This window comes from Agrilus planipennis, unplaced genomic scaffold (genome assembly GCF_000699045.2).
Source record: "Agrilus planipennis isolate EAB-ADULT unplaced genomic scaffold, Apla_2.0 scaffold29, whole genome shotgun sequence".
NCBI classification, from domain to species: domain Eukaryota; kingdom Metazoa; phylum Arthropoda; class Insecta; order Coleoptera; family Buprestidae; genus Agrilus; species Agrilus planipennis.
The window spans coordinates 1,393,159-1,416,174 of record NW_020442462.1 but is presented as its reverse complement, the minus strand read 5'-3'; the positions used below and the strand labels follow the sequence as shown (position 1 = coordinate 1,416,174).

The 23,016-nt window shown below is 34.0% G+C and overlaps 1 protein-coding gene across 1 annotated transcript in view; it reads right to left on the bottom strand.

Annotated features, from left to right (window-relative positions):
* LOC108744480 (LIM domain transcription factor LMO4-B) overlaps positions 1-23,016 on the bottom strand; it is a gene marked incomplete at its 5' end in the record, with an annotated part of 151,005 nt that overhangs the window by 17,121 nt on the left and 110,868 nt on the right. The window contains 2 exon segments of the mRNA XM_018480268.2: positions 12,425-12,734; positions 19,775-20,069. Of these exon segments, the coding sequence (XP_018335770.2) occupies positions 12,425-12,734; positions 19,775-19,913 (449 nt within the window).

Genomic DNA, 23,016 nt, shown 5'->3' with positions numbered 1-23,016 from the left:
GCCGGAAGGTAGGGCGGAAGGCCCTCTTCAGCCTGCTTTCAGGAATCGTGGGAACAGGTGGGTTTTGGTTCGGGTGAGAAAGATGAGACGGACGAAATGAAGACAGAAGAGAATGAAAGATTATCTGTGGAATATTACTGCCTCAGCATTTGCCTAGGTGATCCAAGGAAACCACAGAAAAACTAAGACCAAGGCAGACGGACCCGGAATCGAATCGGCGTCCTCCCGAATGCTAAGCAATGGTCTAGACCTCTAGGCCATGCCGCTCGGTGTAACTCTTTCGACCTCTCGGCAACTATTTATAGGGGCAAAACCTGTTTTGGAAAGATCCAGATTGTGACATCTAAAAACATCTGCTTTTCTTGTTCTTTGTTACCATGCATGTTGCGTTGCCTACACATAACAATATGATCGATTGCCTTTGTTACTGTGCATATTGGGTTGCCTACACAGGACAATTTGTACCTATCTAACAATAGATACCAGTCAAAGTTACGTAGTAGAATTGTAACAACAGAAAGTTTGATTTGGAATTCAATATACTCTATCGAACGATTAATATAATACAAAATAAATTTTGTGAATAATCTATCTACATTTGTTCATTATGCTGCGCCTCTGATATTCACAAAGTAACGCATTACATTTTAATAATGCGGTGCTTAAAGCCACTGTTTATACAAATGAACCAATTTTTAAATGAAGACCATTACAACGAATAAAAAAGTAACTTTCTACTCAATAGGACTCGATATTACAATTACACTTTTTTATTGTTATCGATTTCGTCGAAATAATGGGAAAAGTTGAAACGAAATCTATTAAATTTCGTTCCCCTTCTTTCGATAAATAAGGAGTAAGTGGCTTTCCCGTCGAATTTCTAGGGACGAAATTCAACTGCCACTTTCCAATTACGAATAATAAAAAGCATCCAAATTGACCTTAATCCGTTCGAACAATTGGAGTAATTTATTAGTTTGTTTTGGATGATCGTTTTTTCGATATAGGGCTGACTTTAATAACGATAACGGCAACGGCATCATCCGTATTATCGTCCAAATAGATTTCGAATTTAATATTTTGAAGGGTAATATATCGATCTGCACTGCGGTTTATTTAGAACCCTGTAATTTATTAGCATAACTTGAATACGCGCCGAGACTTGTATCGATCGGCCATGGCCGCCTCTGTCGCGACTACACTCAACCGAATGAAATTTTACCACCCCCTCTAACGTTTTCGTATATGTATGTATATATCTACACATATATGTATACCTAAATAATACAATCACAATAGTGACTTTAATTTAGAAACATCAAGCGCGTCATATATTATAACTGACAAATTAGATAAAGTGCCTATATATACATATATATAAGTAAATAATTTTATTAATGGAAAACAACTTTGGGATTATTATTATTTAAAATCCTCACAATTCTAATAAATTCGAATCGATTTTTAAAAGTATCTAAGACAATAATCTGATGCAATTAGGTTTATACTACGGAATTCAGTTAAAATAAATAAATTTGAATACTTCCCGATTTTTGAATTTATTATTTATAAGTACTATCAAGTAAAAACTTTACCCTTTGAAATCTTTTTTGAAGGATGTCGCAACATTAACTACACTAAATCAGTTGAATGAGCTAAATGATATCGCCGATCATTGAACAATGTTTCAACGGTCTTAACTTTTACTGAAAATATGCTTCTAAAAATTCTCCAAGAAATGTTTCATGCAAACAGCAATAGCAAAACTTGATTTATCGAAATTTTAAGGTAGAAACTAGCTGATAATAATATTTTCTCGTGTCAAGCGGAAGTGATGCAGTTACTTTAATCATACAAATTGCAACTAAAATAGAAACAGAAAATATTGCTGTTCGTGCTGAAGATATCGATGTGTTAGTTTAATTAATAGTTTTAACGCCTTCCCATAAGGAAATGTATTTTCACAAACCAGCAAAAGAAACGGTATCCGCAAAAATTTGCTCGATTAAAAGCCTTGAACGATTATTACGAATATGTAAAAACTATATTTTGTTTTAACAAGGATAGAATTATACAATAACAAAACAAGTGACGCTATGACTAATGGTTCACTCAAATGGACTTATTAATTAACATGTTGAACGCCATCTTTTTAGAATGCTTCGTACAAAACGAGCACGAAAGCTACAGGCGAATATGAATTTCAATATCAAAAAAAGCAACCATCCAATTTGTTATCATAAATTTACTACAACCATCACACAATTTGCAGTTTCTGAGATCATAAAATTTGTTTCAATTTTCTGTGAGTGACGAACTTACTAAGAAAACTACAAACGATTTTTACTCATGGATTGTTAACTTATTACCCTTCAAATAAAGTGCCAAGACGGTTCCATACAATTTTGTAGGTATCTAAATAATTCGTCCGTTACGGGAATCGAGTCTCGAAAAATTTTCTGGCTTTTTCTGAGTATGTTTTAAATTTCCCCCAGTCTCTAAAATCTATAATTACAATATTACAATCAACAAAATATTTTTTGACGTGACAACATCTTATAATTCGATGAACGCACGAAAAAACATGACTCATGCGGCGTTACCTCGCTCTGAGGCGTTCCATTTAAGGCTTGAAGTGCAAGCGAGAGCGCGGAACGAGCGACAAAGAGCCACAATCGGCCTCCGCGTTCGGCAGCGTTCGACATCTCTCTCTCTCTCCTACTTGAGTGAGCGATGCGTCCGCGTGGACAGCTGATATACAATAATACATTTACATGTTTTCGTCAAGTATGAAGTGCAGTGAAAAGTGAATGTGGTGTCAATTGTTTATAGTAACGATAATTGCGGCGATAAAGGTAATGATTCTTTCGATATTAAATATATGTTCAGTGATATATTGTCGAATTGAAGCTACAGTTACAAAAATTTTAATGATGTTTAAAAGTTGTAAATAAAAATTGTAAAACAATTGCTCAAAGCACATTCATACTTGTAAAAACTATGTACATTGGAAAAAAAATAAATAAAAATTGACATAATTGTATTTATGCGTACAAATATATGTAACTTGATCAATTCAACTGTGATTTCCATTTACCTCCTTCTCTATATCCATACAAAATATCTATCAAACAAATAAAATTAAAATTTTCTTTTGAAAAATGAAACCATTCCATCAGTATTTTCTTATGACGTTGTCACGTTCAACTGTCGTCAGTAAACCGACTTTACAGACAACCGATTTTTTGTAAAGTAACTACAAATTTACGGTTTTTGGATTTTTTTCGTTACTTGCGCTATAAGACATTACTTCTTGCCAAATCTCATGATTCTAGGTCAACCGAAACTACCCCATTGGCTTTGATTCCCTTACCAGTGTTAAAATATACGTATCTTTTGACTGAGTTGAGGCAGTTTAATTTTTTCGTAAATCGAAGAGATTTCAGACCTGAATATTTAACATTAATACCTCCGCGTGTTACTGAGAAAAGGGGGTCTTGACAGACGGACGGACAGACTCTAAATATAACTAAATTTAATGAAACAGATTTCCCATAATAATGGATACATAACTAACTTGTTAATAATAAAAAATAAAAACTGTTACAAGTCTATACCATAGTTTTGCTAAAATTATCGAGTTTCGGGAAAAATTCACCTATTTTATAATTTCTAGGGATTTCATAAGTTCTTCACATACAAAACTTCACTACAATCTTCCAGGTCTTTTATAGTTTCTGTCAGCATCAAAATTTCTTTGAATTGATCTAAAGTGGAAATATTAATAGACACTCATACAATTTAAAAAATAACATTCATTGCTACTACAATAATCTACTGACGATCACACTACTTTTTGTCAAAATGCTAGAATTGCTCGTGAAAATCAAATATTTCATTTAATTACAACTATAAAAAATCTATTCTATAATAATTATCTACGCCGCTTTTAGGGTAGGAACTCATTTTAGTTTTTTATTATTACACTTTATTATTACTAAAAAAGGATCATTTTCACAAAAAGACTGAATTATAAAATGCATATAGCATACAACCAATTACGTATAGATAATAAAAACATTTCGCCTTAAACCTTAAAAAAATGCAGTAGCAATATTCAAGAAATTACTTGTTTACCGGTCATTATTAATAACTACTAAATCATTCAGTTAAAACAAGATTTACAAGTATTAACTTTTTTTTAAACTCACAATAACTGTAAATTCATTAATAAAATAGGCAAAGTTTGTCACATATTCACAAGAACATTGTTCTAAAATCAAAATTAACCTTTTCTCATAATTTCGACAGTTAATTTTTGAATATATGAATGCACATATAGCAATTGACCATTATAAAATAAAACTATGGCAAATTTCGCGGACCGGAAAACTGTTTAAAGAGGGTGACGGGCTAATAATAAAATTTTTTTTTATTATTTTACTATTAATAATTTNCCACATATATAATTTAAGGTTCCGTTCTTCAAGAAGAAAAAATCCAAATCTTATTGGATTTCTTTTATGCCTGTGTCAAAAAATTCGTAATCGTCAAAAGTATAGAGTACTTCTAGGTGTTAGCTTCCTTTGAATTGATTGAAGAAAGATTGTGTGATACAAATTTGGGAAAAACATCTGAAAATCTCACTACTTTTAAATTTTCAATAGACTTATTTCTCTAAATTTTTCTTGAAGATTGTGCGTCTCCTAAAGGTTAGACTATGGTTGAGAGGATTGTTCGAATTTTAAATTTAATCAGATTGGCCTTCTCAACCAGGAAGCCTGATTATTCTATTGAAGAAGTGCCAAATATCATTGTTTAGTCCCAAGATGCAAATTATCTGGAGGCTACTCCAAATTATTTTGGGAAAGTCTGTTCTACTACAATGGTAAATAAAATTAGTAACGTTTTTGATTTTTTTTCTTGAAGTGCTTATTAAGAAACTTCGCTACATTTCAGCTAAACGTTTAAAACATACTTAAAACTAGAAGAACAAAATAACAAATAGTTGAATGTTATTGTATAAGTATGTAAGAATCAAGTCTGCCGACATTTATCTCACTTCATCTTAGTTTTTTAACCGCTGATGTTACCGGTTCGTTAATACACACTATCTGAGGACCGAGGCAGTGTGAACTCTTGATAAAATGTATGCAAACGGTGTTAGAGTAAAGTGGGCATGTAATTGGTCTCTACCACCGACGTCGCCGCTACAGCCGCCATCACCACCGCCGCGTCGCGTCTATTGATTGAGGCCTCCGGTCCTCTGGTGGTGTGAGCAAATTGAGTTAGGCATTTATTCCCCAGAGCCTGTAGCCTCCAGAATTGTAGTTGTACTCCCTAGTTCTTTACGAACAGTTAGTTGCTCATTTGCGTGCATGGACAAGCCTTTTACGTTTGAAATTATTTTATGGAAAAATGTAGTTTCTATTCACTTTTGTTTATCACAATAGCTCATTCATTGTTTTTAGTCATGTTGAACGTGATCCATTATAGGTAAAGAGACATCGAAATTGTTGAATGCCAAAAAAAAATTTAGCTTGTACAAATAGATGCTTATTCTGACAATTTAAAAAATGCCTGAAAATGGTAAAAAATATAATATTACTTCCGGAAGAGATAGACGAACATTTTTAAATCATGAAAAAATTACAGAATATAAAGAAACATGTGATATTTTTGTTGTAGTACATAACAGCGCAAAGCAAAATATAAAAATTAATTGATTACTTATTTCAAAATTAAAAAAAATCGTGGTGACTCAACTAACCCATAGTAGTCCTGGCGAAAACGACACAAATTGAAACATGGCTTTGCACTGTCTACCATTTTGAGAACTTAAGATATATGCTTCTACTGTTGTAAATCCTGAGTAGATAAGAGCCTTTTCACACAGGCTACTTCTTGTAGCGATTCTGAAGCGCTACAGTTGAGTGTTTTTTTTTGAAATCCACTGTTTTAAATTGACGCTTTCACACGAGAGCAGCGGCATTTACTTAAGTTAACGCTTCCACACTGGCCTAAATGTCATAATTTCAAAGACTACATGAATAAATAGCTACAGTGAAAAATATTATAAGGAAGAGCATCGGAAGAAGGAATTCATTTCGACGTAAATCTTGGAAAGATCTATAGAAATCCTTTTATCAATCGATTGCTGTTGTAAGGATCGACCCAATGTTTCCGATTCTTTATTTTTATAAATTTATAAGAAGCGCTAATAAAGTAAGCGCCTCTTCGTCTTTCTTTTGCGACTTTAATAATTCTTTCTTTAAATTTGAAATAGACGCATTACTATATTGGCTACAATATCGAAGCGCTGCAAAAAATCGCTCTTTATACATACGAATTAGCAACTGTTGCGCTACTGTAGCGCTACAAAATGTAGCTTGTGTGAGAAGGGTTTTAGTGAGACGTAGCACGAATACGTTATGTTTCATTATCTTTATGCCGTCTGTGATTTTTATAGAACGAAAATTAAAAATAAAAAAATGGGTGCGTGTACTTATGTACGCGCGTGAGAAGTTATACTTCTTTGGCATCATTAAAAATAGAAAAATACACAACATGTCAAAATCTTCTGTCACACAATGATAAAGAAAAGACGTATGTAATAAAAAACAATAAAACAAATAACGGATGTCTTACATTATATTTAAATAATCTATTAAATTTTTGTCACGAACTTTTTATTAAATGTTCTATTAAATTTATTTCTTTATTTTGTAAATATTAAATAACCAATAATAAATATTCAACATTGATAATTTAATAATATTTAGTATTAATTATATTAAATAATGATATTTTAATTTATATCAATAAATAATACATAGGGATAACTAACCTCAATTATATTGGAGCACTTAAAAAAGTATTTTAGCACAATTTTTTCACTAATATTCACAAATAGTAAATAATATTAATCCAAATATTCAATTTAAATCACTACTGAATATATTTTATTGCCACATATATAATTCGCACTTGTATGAAAATAAAACACGTGTTGTGACTGTAAAAACTAAAACCATGTGGATAAATATTATAAATAAATATGAAAACAGTGATCAGAGGCGACAAGCGTACCAACATGCGCGACTAAGAGAGGTTTTATTTCTATTTCGTTGGTAGCTTTTTTCCGAGACTTAATGAATTCGGTTGAGTGGGCAACTTCATCCTGTTAATTTTGTGTTACAGTGATGCGCGCGCATCTTGAAATTTCACTCTCATCAGTTTTTCATAACGCGCCTAAAGAAGTATAACTTCAATTAATAACAAATTCGGCACTGTTATCGGCAGACGGTTTCCGCAGATGTCAAACTTCTGGTGCTGGAATCACATAGATCTAAAAATTAATTGGTGATTTTATACTGTCTACTGATAGTCTAGGGGTCTAGGCTATTATAATAAACCAAGCTGTCTTTCACTTCCGCAATAACCATAATCAATTACTAAAGGCCTTCGCAGCCAGTAGATGAACTGATTCGGTTCTGATTCGGGTCTATAGGACATCGGGTGTTGGACTTACCACCTTTATAAGGCAGAAGCAACCCAGGTGTATTCCGAAATATAACCCAGCATACTGGCCAGTGCTGAGGACATCATGAATCAACGCCATATTGTACAGGTGTGCCACCATATTGTACTGGTGAGACAAATGAAACGTGGTAGTATACCAAACGGGCGTGTGCTTCAGACTTTGAGGAATTTTTTATTGTAAGAAACTTTAACAACTTTTGGAGCAAAATTGTTGTAAATGAGCACAAACACTATTCTCAATATGACGTCAACAGCATGGTGTCGATTCATGACGTCATCGGTACTGGTCAGTCTGTATGCTGGATTATATTTCGGAACACAAACTTTAACACATGACGACCTATAAACCCGAATCAGAACAACATCAGTTCAAACATAACCTACGTATTGGCAAACGTTATAAGATTATTGTGAGATACACAATTTTACGGCCTATTTGTTTTAAGCAGCAGAAGTTTGGCATCACTGGAAACCGTCTACTGATAACCGAGGGCCGGATTTTTGTTTTTTTTACTTTCATTCTATGAAAATGGCAGACGGTATAAGATTAGTCAAACATCACTTATTCTTAAGCTATTTAAAATCTATAAGGCGTGCTACGTTTCATCGGAAAAAAAACCTTGCTAATTCGGATTTCACAATAAAAAGTATATATTTGAAGCTCTCAAAAAAGCAGACGATGCAAAACCGTGTTTCAATAATTTGATGCCCGTTTGCACCGTTGTGTAACTAAGATGGATTTAAAAAGGTATTGCTAAAACTTAGGCTTTTCAATTTTGTTTCTGCAATATACGCTGTCTACCTCTCACTTATAAGAAAATACTGCTTATTGTTAGTTCTTGGAGATTTGGCAACAATGCAACAATATTTAGACGCTGGTCGTCTCCGTTTCATCCCTGTCGAAACTCTTCATTCACAATACTATTTTAATCATAACTCATCTTTTTTTTACATAACCCAATAATATATCCTTTATAACCTCTAACTTCAATCTTCAAATCACATTATTATTTTTGTTCTATGACTACGATAAGTTACGAAAATTAAAAATTAACAAATTCGGCACTGTTATCGGCAGACGGTTTCCGCAGATGTCAAACTTCTGGTGCTAGAATCACGAAAAATATCTAATTACTGCTAAACAAAAACTATTTGGTGATTCATTCCCACCAGCCAGTAATGGACATTCCCTCCGAAATAAGCCGGAAGGTAGGACGGAAGGAAGACCCTCTTCAGCCTCCTTTCAGGAATAGTGGGAATGGGTGGGTGGCGGTTCGTGTGAGAAAGATGAAACGGACGAAATGAAGGAAGAATAGAATCAAAGATTATCTGTGAAATATTACTGCTACAGCATTTGCTTAAGTGATCCAAGGAAACCACAGAAACACTTGGGCCAAGGCAGATGGACCCGGAATCGAACAAGCGCGGCGTCCTCTTGAATATTACGCAACGGTTTAAACCTCTATGCCATGCCGTTCGGTGAATTACTGCTAACAACATATATGTTTACCTGGTTGTAATTGTAATAGGAAATAGTCAAGAAAAAATGGAAAATTATGTTGGCGTTATGTAAAAAAAAAAGAAAGACTTAAAGGTGCTAGAAGAGAGTAAGGTGTAAAAAAAGTTTTCGAAGATGTACCTGGCCCCTTAATTTGATATCACTAAAATATATTTACAAAAGAATGTGAAGAAAAAAAGAAAGTTTTTAGTGGAAAATTAGAAGAAATGACTAGTTTAGAAATTTACTTTTTTCAATGAAAGACTTCCATTGGCAGATAAGAATTTTTGAAATAAAAATTGATAAAAAAGTTAAAAACAGTAAATATTTCTGGTGTGTTTATAAGAAAGAGCAGTTTTACTATCTTCTACTAAAAAATAACTTTGTCAGTTTTCGAATAGAAAAAAGAATTCTAGCATAACTAGGAATGATAGCAAATATTTCCACTTTAAAAAATTAAACAAACCACGAAACCCTTTCAGACAATTCAATTGTTTTTCTTAAAACAGTTTCTGTCTTGTCCAAATTAGAATGCACCATATAAGACAAATGAACACACAATGATTATTTTTCTAACTTAAAATATTCATTACAAAAGTAATTATTTACCGATTAAGTGAATATTACAGAATGTGGAGCGTGATTTTCCTTACAATAATTATTGTATGTGAAGTTCCTTTCGAGAATGCAATTATAGGCTTATAGAGGCATTAATTTTAGAAAAAGCAAGATAAGATACAAATTGAAAGACACTTTTAATTTGCATTTAAATCAGCGCCTACAGGTGTATAATCACCTGCAACAACCTCGTGCCCATGGCTTCGAAGCTTTATTCGATGTTACACTATTAACATCTTCATGACACCAATGCCGACAGTTTGCACTAATTATTCCTAACCCTTTCTGGCTCGTCGTATAATGAAAATCGAAAAGTTGATCCAAATAATACAAAAAAAAAAAGAAGTAAGCTATTTCTGAGTTAACATCTAATCTAGTGGTATCTGGTTTAATTAAATCTTATAGGTACATTATATAAATTAATTGCACATTCCTTAAAATATTATTCAACTACCGTTGAACACAACCCAAAAAAAAAATGGCCGCCATTAGCAGGTGAATTTAGAAACAAACTGTCACTTGGTATATGGGTGATTCTACGTTAAGATGTACTAGTGGTGGCTAAATGAGAAAACCATACATTAGTTGAAAATTTGTGGAAAATTTGTTACCAGTAAATTTCAATGCCTTAATCAACATTTCATAACCTGGCCTGTCCTTTTACTATTTCGCAAATCAGTGTAATTTAATACATTTCTAATTAATTAGAAATTTCAGTATTATTTATTTCATAAAGCGTTAGTAGCAATGGTAAATATGATACAAAAAATCAAATTACTTTTATTTTCATTAAAAGAAAATACTTACGCAATTTTTGTCCCTCGTAATTTACGTCTAGACATTTTACATCCGTTAAAAAATGTAGATAAAGTCCGTGTCGTTGAAAATTTAAATCTAAGAGCATTGATTTGAAATTAACAACAAACGGCGCGCGAGCCACTCACGTGCTCTCATTGGCGGACAGTTTGATCACGTCATTCGACATGTACGGATGTGTAGGTGAATAAAGTATCTCCACTGGTAAGTTTTAATCCTTTATTATTGCAACTAAAACTTTGTTTGTAATGTGTATTTACTTTAATCCCTGCGTAGTTTACCGTGTTCCAGGTATATATCAGATATGTTTCTTTTAATGAATATATTGATTTCAAAAGGTTATGGGAGCCTTGACCATCAACGCTAAGACTTCTTTAGATTGTTTATTAAAATGAAACTTTTATTATGGTACATCGCCTCAAATTTTTTCGTCCATCTATCTCATGTCGCATTACAGCCGGCCGCGGAGTAGAGGTAAAACTGAAAGGCGCTTGGCAAAGCAGCCAAGACCAATATGGAGGCGCTCATGGCTTGCATGAGCTAACCGTGTAGCATTTATATTCTCACTCGTTCGTGCAAGTGCATACCAATTACATTTATAGACTGTGAAACTCAAAGCGAAGATGAAATTATTGATAGAACAACTGAAGTTTAAAATAAATTAATAATTTAAATTAATATTATTCTGTTTTTAACATGCGTCTATCATTTGAATCATTGCATATGTTATGTATTCCGTACTCTCATACGTAGATTGAAACTAAAATTTATAGTTGGATATCTTGTCTACTATTGATTTTCCATTATAATTCTCATTTTCCAATAATTAAGATAAGATTAAGAACGCAATTTTAATTTTAATACCCTAATTCGAATAATTTTCCGAAAATTTACAGTTAAATGCCTACAATCCGAAAAGTTTCACTTACAACTTGGTTTCATAAAACCACACAATTGTTTTTTTTATTTTTTATTCAACATTCAAATTTTCACTTCAATACTAACGAATATTTCGAAAGACGTCGAATAGATTTAAAAGAGAGACCGAAGACCATAATCTTCAGGGTAACGCAGTGAAGTTATGGTTCCCATATCAAAATTTCCCGCTACAATGGGATGATTTTCCAATTGGATTGTTAGCAAAATACTATTGTGACGTCGTTAAAAGCTCGAAAATATTCTTGTTAAACAGGACACGTTATTACAACTCTTTGTGGAAAAGAAAGAACATCCTGTTAGTAATTGAATTGGTAAAAGTATAGATGATGGGGGGGGGGGTCGAAAGAGGAGGTCTCCCCCACCAATGTACCATAAAAAGTTCGTGGTGGTCTAACCCCCATAAAACTTTATGGGGGTTGAAAGTTAATAAAGACGCCAATTTTTATACATTTCTAGGCATGTAAATATTTATATAGTCATTCTTAAACAACATTCAAAGGTAAAACTAATGAAAAATACATAAAAATATTGAGAAAGTTATATAAAACATTACTTAAATAGCTTTATCAATAGGGTAGGTTAGGTTAGGTTATCGGGTTTTGTTCAAGTGATCACCCTCTTTCGATCCCCCACCTCCACCCGCTTGAAAATAATTTTTTTATTGAATTTTATTTTAATTATAGTGTATGAAAATTGTCAAAATAATCAACTTTCAACCCCCATAATTTTTTATGGGGGTGAGACCGCCACGAACTTTTTATGGTACAGTGGTGGGGGAGACCTCCTCTTTCGATCCCACCCACCCCCACCCCCTTCGGGGGTGAGGACCATCATCTAGACATTTACCATTGAATTGATTCGGCATAGTATATAAATCGATTCAACCATCGGCATCGGTTTAATAATTATTTCATCAAATCATTCGTAACATACCCGTATGATACTGTATATAACGGGGATGACAACCAGATTATTTTACATTCAATGTCACTCGATATTTATTAGACTCACCTGCCATAGTCGTCCTTGCATAATATCATGTTGTCCCTGGTGAAACAGGACGAACCCATGTCCGCGAGCATTGCGTGGCAAACAGAACACTTCAGGCAACTATTATGCCAATAACCGTCTAACGCGTGCAGAAAATATCGTTCAATAATTTTTTCACCACAACCCGAACAAATTTTAACAGAGCCGTTATTATTGTTATTGTTAATATGCTGATGATGTTGACCTGATGATGGTGGTCCGCCGCCGTTGTTAAACGCGTGGTGTTGATGGTGTTGGTGTAGAAGTTGACTGTGGGGCCGACCAGGATGACCTGGAAAAGAAGTAAAATCAATTAAAAAAAACGTTAAAAAGGGGTATAATATGCAGCATTCAAACATTTTAATATGTTAACACCAAAAATGCGTAGCCTGTTCAATAAATACGCAAACTGAACCATAATCCATTTTACTATAATAATTTCTCAATCAACTATATGTCTATTTCCCATTACTCCCCATTTGTAGAACTCTACACTTCTACTATATCCGTTTCCATAATTCGTCATCGCACATCTCTTGTTTTCCATTCCTTTCTTTGTTATTTCAACTCGATGTTATATCTTAAAATGATGATTCTTCACCAGCGAAAGCCCAGCAAAAAAGTGTAAATAGTGTGTTGTGTCTTCACTTGTATACAGGGGGTGTAACAGGAATAAGTGCCTCCAGTACCCGTTTACTTTTTAAAGTTTAAATCTTGTATTGTATTGTATTAGACAATTAATGTGCAGTCCAATAAACTTATTTAGCAATACAACATCAATTATTAGTGTAAGTTACTGTAGAACAGTTGTTACATGATACGTATTTACAGGTTTGAACCATATCGATCCTCGATTTTAAAGAAGAAAATCCCTAAAATAATACACGCGAAATAACAGAGAACGTTAGATGTAGCAGTGTGGCAAATTTTCAAGGGGCAGTTGCTACGTCCTTATCATTTGCAGTGAGTGGAAGCCTTGTGTTTGCCGTGATATCATGAGCAGTATTTTCTCAAAATGTTGGATTTAAACAAGCGAATGAAACTCAATATAAAACATTATAAACGGACTTTATTTGAAAATGAATTATTAACTAGGAAATAACGGATTACAACTACAGGCACATCGAAGAAAAATGTGACTTAAAAACGCAAGTTACCAAGAAGAAGGACAAAACTTAACTAGGTCTAAATTATGTGACAAAATCAAAAATTGTTCTGGTGCTACCACCAATACCTGGTATGCTACAAAAGAATACGAACCAGAAGCTAATAAGGGGAAAAACCCAACAAGGTATGACGCTACCTCGAGCTATTAAATTCCTGTAACCGCATACAATTGAAGAGCATCCATAATAAAATTAACAAAGGTTGTGCCGTCGTAGACCTTCACAGAACATAACCATAGGGACCAAATCGGCTTTCAAAACATTCAAGAGATATTTGACTACCTTGTATGCATTTGAAATTATGGAAATTTCCAATATAATACAAAATAAAATAGGGTGAATAATAATAACAAACAAAAATTTCAGCCGGGAGTGAATTTGTGTTGGTGGTTTCGAAAATAAATAATGTGCTTCACGCAGGATGGAACTTTGAATTTTCACAGTAATCACTAACGGTGCGAGTCATACATTCTACGCGATCTCGAGAACTACTTTCAGTAAATATGTGGTATGAAATTTACGGAGACTCATTTGACCCTTTAGCTAAAAAAGTAATGCGCTTTGGCAGTACCCCAATGGTGGTGTGAAATTAAAATCGCAATATTGTCACATACGCGTTCGTAATTTCCAAAATTATATTTTTCATTTTCATGGAATTAGGTCTGCATAACTTTCAAAACGCGGAACCATTACATGTAATTGTATTTGATATGGTTCCGGGGATACATTGAGTCGACTTTGCGAAAAGAGCAAAGCTAAAGGAGAAAAAGAGAGAGACGAAGTGAAGTCCGCGAGGGAGATTAAGTGAGGTCCGAGAAGCGGGCAGGAAGCCGAGAGGAAGAAGTGATCCAATTGTCCATATGGGGGAATCGTCGGCGTTGGGTTGACGATTACAACCCTGTACCGAAATTTCCCCTTACAGAGCGAACCACCGAATCCACATACAGCACAGTTTCCTCCCGGAACTGCAGGAAGAGTAAAGATGCAACCGTTTAACTTAAGCTCCCTTAGTGACTCGCGGCTCCTACCTAATAATTTGTGTTATTTATTTATTGTTGTACATTTGTAGTTAGTTTAAGTCTTTGGAAATGGTTGGACAATGGTTGCGCTGAAGATACAATAATAAAATGAAAACAGATGTTTAATAGTAAATCTCTCCTACGCCAAACGACCCCTCCGATACTACAATACAGTATCCAGATGATGCTCATTTCCTGGCTAATGTTTATGTAACTTTACATATTTTTCCTTTTTTTGGTGTTCGTACATTTACACCTGTAATGTACTTATTTAATTGATTTAGTATAAAACTTATGTGTAGAACTAAATTGTTTATGTTTATCTTAGACGTTCGATTATCGGTAATGTTTACATTCTCCATCCATGTAGCGGCAGAGTACTGTTAAGAAGACAGTACATCCCCACCCACATTTACATCTCGCATCCCTCAAGATGCTAAGGGTGTGCTATATAAACCCCTGCATTTACCTTTGTAGTCAGTCTTAATAATTTGTCGTTTCTGAATAAACCTAATAACTTTAATAGAGTTTTTATCGTAATTATTAAGCTCCTTTTCACTTGAGAAGTTATCAAAAATTATTACAATTGCTAAGTGAATCTAAATGTTCGTGATTGTGATAATACAGTAACTAGTGAATCGAACCAGATCCGAACCAACGAACGTTTATAAGTTCTTTATTTTCGTTCCCCGATTCCTGGATCTTAACAGTACTTATCCCACTACGTTATTCGGTATTCTATGTTCCCAATTCACGCACAGGAACGGCTTCGGATTGTAAATTATTGTGATTTTCTTAAAAAACAATTTGCGCTTAACAACGGTACTGAACTCACCATGCACTGTTTGTTGTTTATTGCATCTAGTTTACACCCTCCAATGCTCGACACATATTTCTATTACTCCCTGTATATTACAAAAAAGCCGCAATCGCGTCTATTTAATTTACTTTACTAACACTGATATACTATCTTGCACCCCAAACAAAGCCGTCACACTAGAATTACTATGACCAAATATGAGTATTCCACAAAAACTTTCTCTCATATAAAGACAGAACGGCGTTATCTTTTGAAAAATTTGACGTTGTATAGAAAAATTCGTGTAAGTACCCTTACAGATATCTTTTCATACAAATAATAAAGTAATATAAATCTAATAAGTGCAATTTGAAGCATATGAGAATTATTTGATATCGATGGTTAATGGTATCCCGCCGAAGACTTTTTTGGTGCATTTTTGGTCGATAAAAACGGACTGATCTTCTATAAACAATTCATTTACACAATATACACTCAATTAGCTTAATGCCTGTATAATTAATTTGAAAGATACTTAAATAATTGAATTTAACTATTTGAGGTTTTGAGTGCTTTAATCAAACTTAATACTAATTTTTCTTGCATTTGACTTAAATAGACTCTACAAACTGACATCACCCCTAAGAGATAAATAACCCCTTGCTCGTCGCTGTCGTTGTTGATATGCACTTAGATACCCAGTGAATACCGACGCGACGTTTCCAGAAGTTTGGTACCTACTTAGAATAGTGTCATAAATATGTCCCAAAAACTACATATTTGTGAGATAAATTTGGATCTTAATTTTAACTTAAACTACAATATACATACAATGTAGAAATCTTCCCGAAGTGAGTTTGTTTTAATATGAAATATTCTCAATTTTTACCCACTACACATTACCTCAAATTAATGAAGAAAAATTGTTGCTGTTGTCACACCCCCGCCGGGAATCGAACCCGGGCTCTTTGGCTTTACGCGCCAATGCTCTGACCACTAAGCTACGAGAGATGACAACAGCAACAACGACAAACCGTACTTATTAGGTCACAAATCCGTCGAATTAATATATACTATGATTAAACATACATACAATTTTCTAGACATCTTTTAGAAGTGAGTTAGTTTAATATGAAATATTATTCTGAAAATGAATTTCTTGAATTCTTTTTTGCCCACTACACACTTCCTCAAATTAATGAGGAAAAATTTGTTGCTGTTGTCACACCCCCGCCGGGAATCGAACCCGGGCTCTTTGGCTTTACGCGCCAATGCTCTGACCACTAAGCTACGAGAGATGACAACAGCAACAACGACAAACCCTACTTATTAGGTCACAAATCCTTCGAACTAATATATACTATGATTAAACATACATACAATTTTTTAAACATCTTTTAGAAGTGAGTTAGTTTAATATGAAATATTATTCTGAAAATTCATTTCTTGAATTCTTTTTTGCCCACTACACACTCCCTCAAATTAATGAGGAAAAATTTGTTGCTGTTGTCACAACCCCGCCGGGAATCGATCCCGGGCTCTTTGGCTTTACGCGCCAATGCTCTGTTCACTAAGCTACGAGAGATGACAACAGCAACAACGACAAACCGTACTTATTAGGTCACAGATCCGTCGAACTAATGTAACTATATACTGAATATAAATATACATACAATGTGGAAATCTTCCCGAAGTGAGTTTGTTTTAATATGAAATATTCTCAATTTTTACCCACTACACATTACCTCAAATTTTTCCTCATTAATTTGAGGTAATGTGTAGTGGGTAAAAATTGAGAATATTTCATATTTAAACTACAATATATACAAATAAACAAGATTAAAGTATACATGGACCAATTCAAAAAAATCGAATATATACAAAATACTTTACGATGCTGAACGATTGCATAGCAACCAGCATAACAACGACAAAGGAATCATTTTGTAAATGCTATTTAAACCAAAAACAAGCCGAAATTTGAAAATTAGAATTCGATGATTATAGCTAAATCGAGATAGAGATAACGCCAAGTTAATTCTAAAACCAAGAATCATCTTATTCAAAGGTAAATGACCTGTGAATATAGTATAACGTGTATGACTTAAATAATAAAAAATAACAGTTATTAGGGTTATTTTAACAAAAATTCGAATGCGGGGTTGGATACGAGCTGGCCACGTACCGAAATAGTGTTTCAGTTGGTGTAGAAATTTTAGGACAATTTGTGTATAGAATTTCTTATAAGCGAGGAACCGGAGACATTGAAAGTACCGTCATAGCGGAATTGTAAAATTAAAAAAAAAAATGATAATTGACAATTATACGAACAAAATGGCCTTGGTACGCGTTAATTTACTTAACCGAAAGTATATTAAAAAAATTATTTATAATAAAACAGAAAAAATGTTTTACCATCATCGTGAATTTTAAAAAATTGTAATGTATTCGATAGGAAATTTGTTAATTTAAACGATAAAAATTGGCTTACCAATTTTTTTTAGCCGAACGGTCCTGGCATACCTATACTTAAAGGTTGTGAAGGAGGGTAAAATTTTACCATTATCGAGTACACTTTTTTTAATTTAACGTGTTTTAATGTGATTAACAAAAATATCTTGGTATGCATGTTTAAAAACTGCCGGATGTATTTGACATACCAGTTCGGCTTCCTTTACATCAATTATAAAAATCACCAAGTTAAATAATTTTAAAGTAAACATGCATGAGGATAAAAATGATAAAAAGAATCTAGTAAAATAATTCTTTTGGTTTATTTAAAATTTAAAAATAATTAATATTTTAAACAATTGTATAATAGTAACTTCCTAAAAGTATTTATTCCAAAATAAAATTATTAAACTTGATGATACTTCCGGTAGTTTTTAGACGTGCATACCAAGATATTTTTATTAATCACATTAAAACACGTAAGATTAAAAAAAAGTGTCTACGCGATAATGGTGAAATTTTACCCTCTTTTACATCCTTTAAGTATTCCACGTCCTTTCGGCTAAAAAAAATTAGTACCTACCTTAAATAAGTAAGCTAATTTTTTTCTTTTAAATTAACAAATTTGCTATCGAATACAGTACAATTCTTTAAAATTCACGATGATGGTAATGGTTTCTTTTTTTATTATAAATATTCTTTTAATACACTTTCGGCTAAGTAAATTAACGCGTACCATTTTGCTCGTATAATTGTCAAATATCAATTTTTTTAAAATTTTAAAATTCTGCGATGACGGTACTTTCAATGTCTCCGGCTCCCGGACTATTAGAAGAAGGCTGCACCAGTTAGATCCATCAAAACAGGACCGCGACGTCGCATCGCCCTGGCCCAATATGGTACTCTCAGTTTTCATGGCCTTTGTTGATAGGCTAGAACCACTTTAAGAGGGTTTTTTTCTATGGTACATTATGTCTCTAAGAAAACATAAATATTTCATGTATTTTCTGGGTTATTTTTCCTTTTTCACTAAAGAACTGATGTTCCACCTGTTCGTCAATGTTTCCAATTGATACGAGTAATAAATACGAGAGCTACTAAAAATATCTTTACTTTAGTCACTTTGATGATCAATCTAACCCTATTATAGTAGCTTAGAAACCGTATTTTTTGGACAGACTACGTTAAATAGAAGCAGCGCCACATTTTGCATATTTCAAGGTTTATAAAAAACCTACTTAGCCTATAAATAGACTTACTTTTTAGTATTTGTAAAAATACTTGGTTGATATGAACTTAATATGATAGACTAGCTACCTGTTTATGTCAATAGGGGACGCCGTCTCAGGGACAGCAAACATTTTTTATTACCTATACTTTCGTTTTTTTTCTTGAATGACAAAAAATTTTGAATGATTTCATGATTTTACTGATAATAGGTAAATTGTACTGTTTTGAACAACACTAATAAAACAATCAACCGTAACTTAATAGGGCTTCACTGTTTTATTGCTCCAATACTATTCATATTATGTAACAGAAATTACATCGGTGGTGACTGATATAAAATTTTGATTGTACTACTGATAGTAAACAGCAGAATCAGTTCAGTTGAGACAAGTCTTGACCGACAGACCTAATTTACTCATTGAATTAACCAAAAAAGTATCAATTGATAGTCTAAACATAGCACTTTTTAAGGAACCTGCTCGATCAATAGGACTTATCGCACAAACATAGTTCCTTCGACAATTTCGCATTGCGTCTCCCATGTGTGCCACTCCAACCCCCTAACACTGTTGCCAAGTGTGGTAGTATCTATGCACCCACGAGTCAAATCTCCATAGATATAAGCTTGTTTTTCTATTGCAATTAAAAATAGTATATTCGTGCTTACCGAGGAGTCCGATTCCGTGTCCATTGCTGGACAACATGTGTGGATGTGGTCCATGCGATGAAGGATAATTGTCTGGTGATGGAGGATGCGGAGACGTGAGCTCCGGCCCGGCTCCATAGGGGTGATAATGAGGGTTCATTGCTGCAATAGCGCTGACGGCCAGTTTGCCGGTAAAAGCGCCTTCGCAAGCGCCGACGTTCCCACAAAAACCAAATTAATAGAAAATATGAATTTGTACCGCCAAGAGAATCGGCGACAGGCAAAATCAACACCAGATTTTGCCCATTTCTTCATCCTGTAAAAACAAAACACCTACTAGTAAAAGTCTTTGTGACGTCATAAAATAAAATCAATATGACAGGCCTAAACAGTCTAATGCTTCATTATACATATTAGCGTAAAGAACAATTTTAGGAGTGCGTAAACGTAGCTGCTATACAAATGCAACGCCATAGGGCCATAACATTTCAGCTTATGAATCTGCAATATTATTTTAGTAAATGTACAGTCTATTTTAATTTGTTAGAATTGTGACCTTGAAGAAATCTGCGCGAAGATAGAAAGAATACACACTAGGCGTGAGCAAGACAGAAATAGTTGGAACAAGCTTGAACGAGCAGAGCTCTCGATGGGCGGTCTTAGGAGATCGGCTAGAACTGTACAGTACTAGACGAAAATGTTTAGCAATTTCTTAAAACAAAAATGTATATAAATTAACAATAGAAAACAAAGCAAAAGTTTTATAGGTGTGTAGAGCGTTAAGTTAATTCACTTGTTATTATTTTTGGCTAAATATGCTTTTAAATAAAGCATATTCTTAAATTTTAACGAGGCAGTTTAAATAATTTTGCAAATGGTACTGTACACTTTTGTCTAGTTCTCGCTCGATAATCGGTGGAGAAATGAGCTCCGCAGACAAATATGATTGAACTTGAATTATGCTACGGCGCATCCTAATAAAGGGAAGGGGCATATCTCCAACTTCTTGAAACGAACAGTAAAGTGATGTTACAGACAAGTGAAGAGGATACTATGCATACAGAAGATTAGAAATAAGGAGGTACCAGAAACAATAGGAGAACAGAGGTCAGCAAGGAAGTCAATAATAAATAGGCAAGATATGTTGATAGGACATCTTCTCATACGTGAAGAGCTTGTTAGAGACATATTAGAAGCACAAACAGGAGTAAAGAGTAGTAGTACCCAGATTATATTAGTGTTCACAAATAGTTAAGGTTGTCGGATGTTATCGTTTAAGGGAAATGCGAAGATTAGCTTAGGATAGGAAAAAGTGGAGGAGCGTGTCTAACCAATTTTAGGACTGACCACCTTATGATAATGAAACGTAATGCGTTTGTTTAAAGCTATTCTTTTAATAATGACGATAACGTTAATATCATCGTAGGCCAAGAGGTTGGAGATCGTATGAACTATTTAATCACATTTAAGAGACGGGAAAAATTCCGGATTATTACAAAGGTAACCCTTTGTGAAAGGAAAGATTATTTATTGAACAAAGAAAAATTTTAGAACAATTTAACTTAACTGCCCATGCGTCAAAAACTATGACTACGTAAAACAGCACAGAAAAGGATGAAAAAAATCATGGAAGAAATATTAGCCGAACATAGTAGAATGAAGATTCGGGCTATAGGGCCGTGGTCTAAGTGAACTATTCTGTCCAGACGTTTCGTCAGCTACTATGGCTGACATCCTCAGTGGCAGTGCTGCGTTGACAACGTGTGTCGCTGTCGAGACTTCGAGATATAATCTACGTTCTATCTATCTATAGCTCGAATCTTCATTCTACTATGGATTCCGGCCGTGAAAGCCTATGTTCTTATATTAGCCGAACACTAGTTATTTGGCTTTATGGATAATGCCAAAGAAAACAAGAGCAGCAAAAAAGAAAGAACGCGTACATAGAATTCGTACATCTAGAACATTAGAGAGTAAATAATTAAATAAATTCGTCAATAGTGAGAAAGATGTTTGATTACGCGACAATACTTACAAATGTACTGATGAGATGCAGAGGTAGAAGGTTGACAGTTTGTATAAAAAGCAGAACGCAATTATTGAATTTTATCATCATCTTAGTGTACATTTGTGACAGTGTGTAGGGGTGCGAAACGCAAACGGTAGGCACAGCAGAAATGATATGCGTAATTCAGATGATGATTTTATAGGCAGATAACGTAACTACCCAGATTTGAAAAGGCTAGAAATGAGGAGATATTGAAAGAAGTAGGAACACAGAGGGCGCTATGGCAGGACACTTTCTGAGATATGACGGCTACAGTTAGACACTAATTAAAGGTAGAAACGGAAGTAAAGAGGAACAGAGGAAAACCTAAATGAGACCACTATTCATACATACTTGGAGATGCAAGATGCTGTAGTTTTCGAGAGAATAGGAAAAAGTAGAGGTGTGTGTCCAACCAGCCTTCTCGCTTGTGACGGTGAAGATTTACTTAATGAAAATATAATATAAATCCAACAAGATGCACATCAAATTTACCAAATTATGACAGTTAAACATAACGGTTAAACGATGTTGGAATATCTCAGCATTTTTAAGAAAATTAAGATGTCACCATACACTTTCCGGGGCAAAGTATAAAATACAATTGTGTAAAAAATAATTAGTTTCAGAAAACTTTTATCATAAAACTCTGAAATCGCTTTAACTATACATACAAAAAAAACTTTCCGAAACATTACACAGCATCTTCTTTTTTATTTATTAGCTTACATAAAAAAAATTGTAACTGTAGTACCGGGTCGAATTAAGTACACTTTCAGTTTCACGCCAACGGTCCAGTCACGGTCAGATCAAAATATTGTTTCAGTCAAATGTTGAACCATGAAAACTTTAAAAAAACTTTTGGGTGTTACTTTTCCATCAGCTACTAATTCTGGTAGGCGGAATGTTCCTCAAGACTACGTCGGAGGGTAGAACTGAAGGCCCCCTTCACCCCCCTTTGAGGGATTGTGAGAATGGGTGGATGATGGTTGGGATGAGAAAGATGAGACGGACGAAATGAAAACAGAAGAGAGTGAAAGATCAAAATAATTCGAAGTGGTCTGTACACAAGTGGACCTTGTTGGAGCATACGTAATCCTAAAATGTAGCATCGTGCTACAGATGGCGTTTACAGCGCCATTTGTAGTATTTTCTAAAACGCACTGTTAAGACAGCAGGTAAAAGTTGGTCTGTGTTCTGTCGGAGCTGCCTGCGA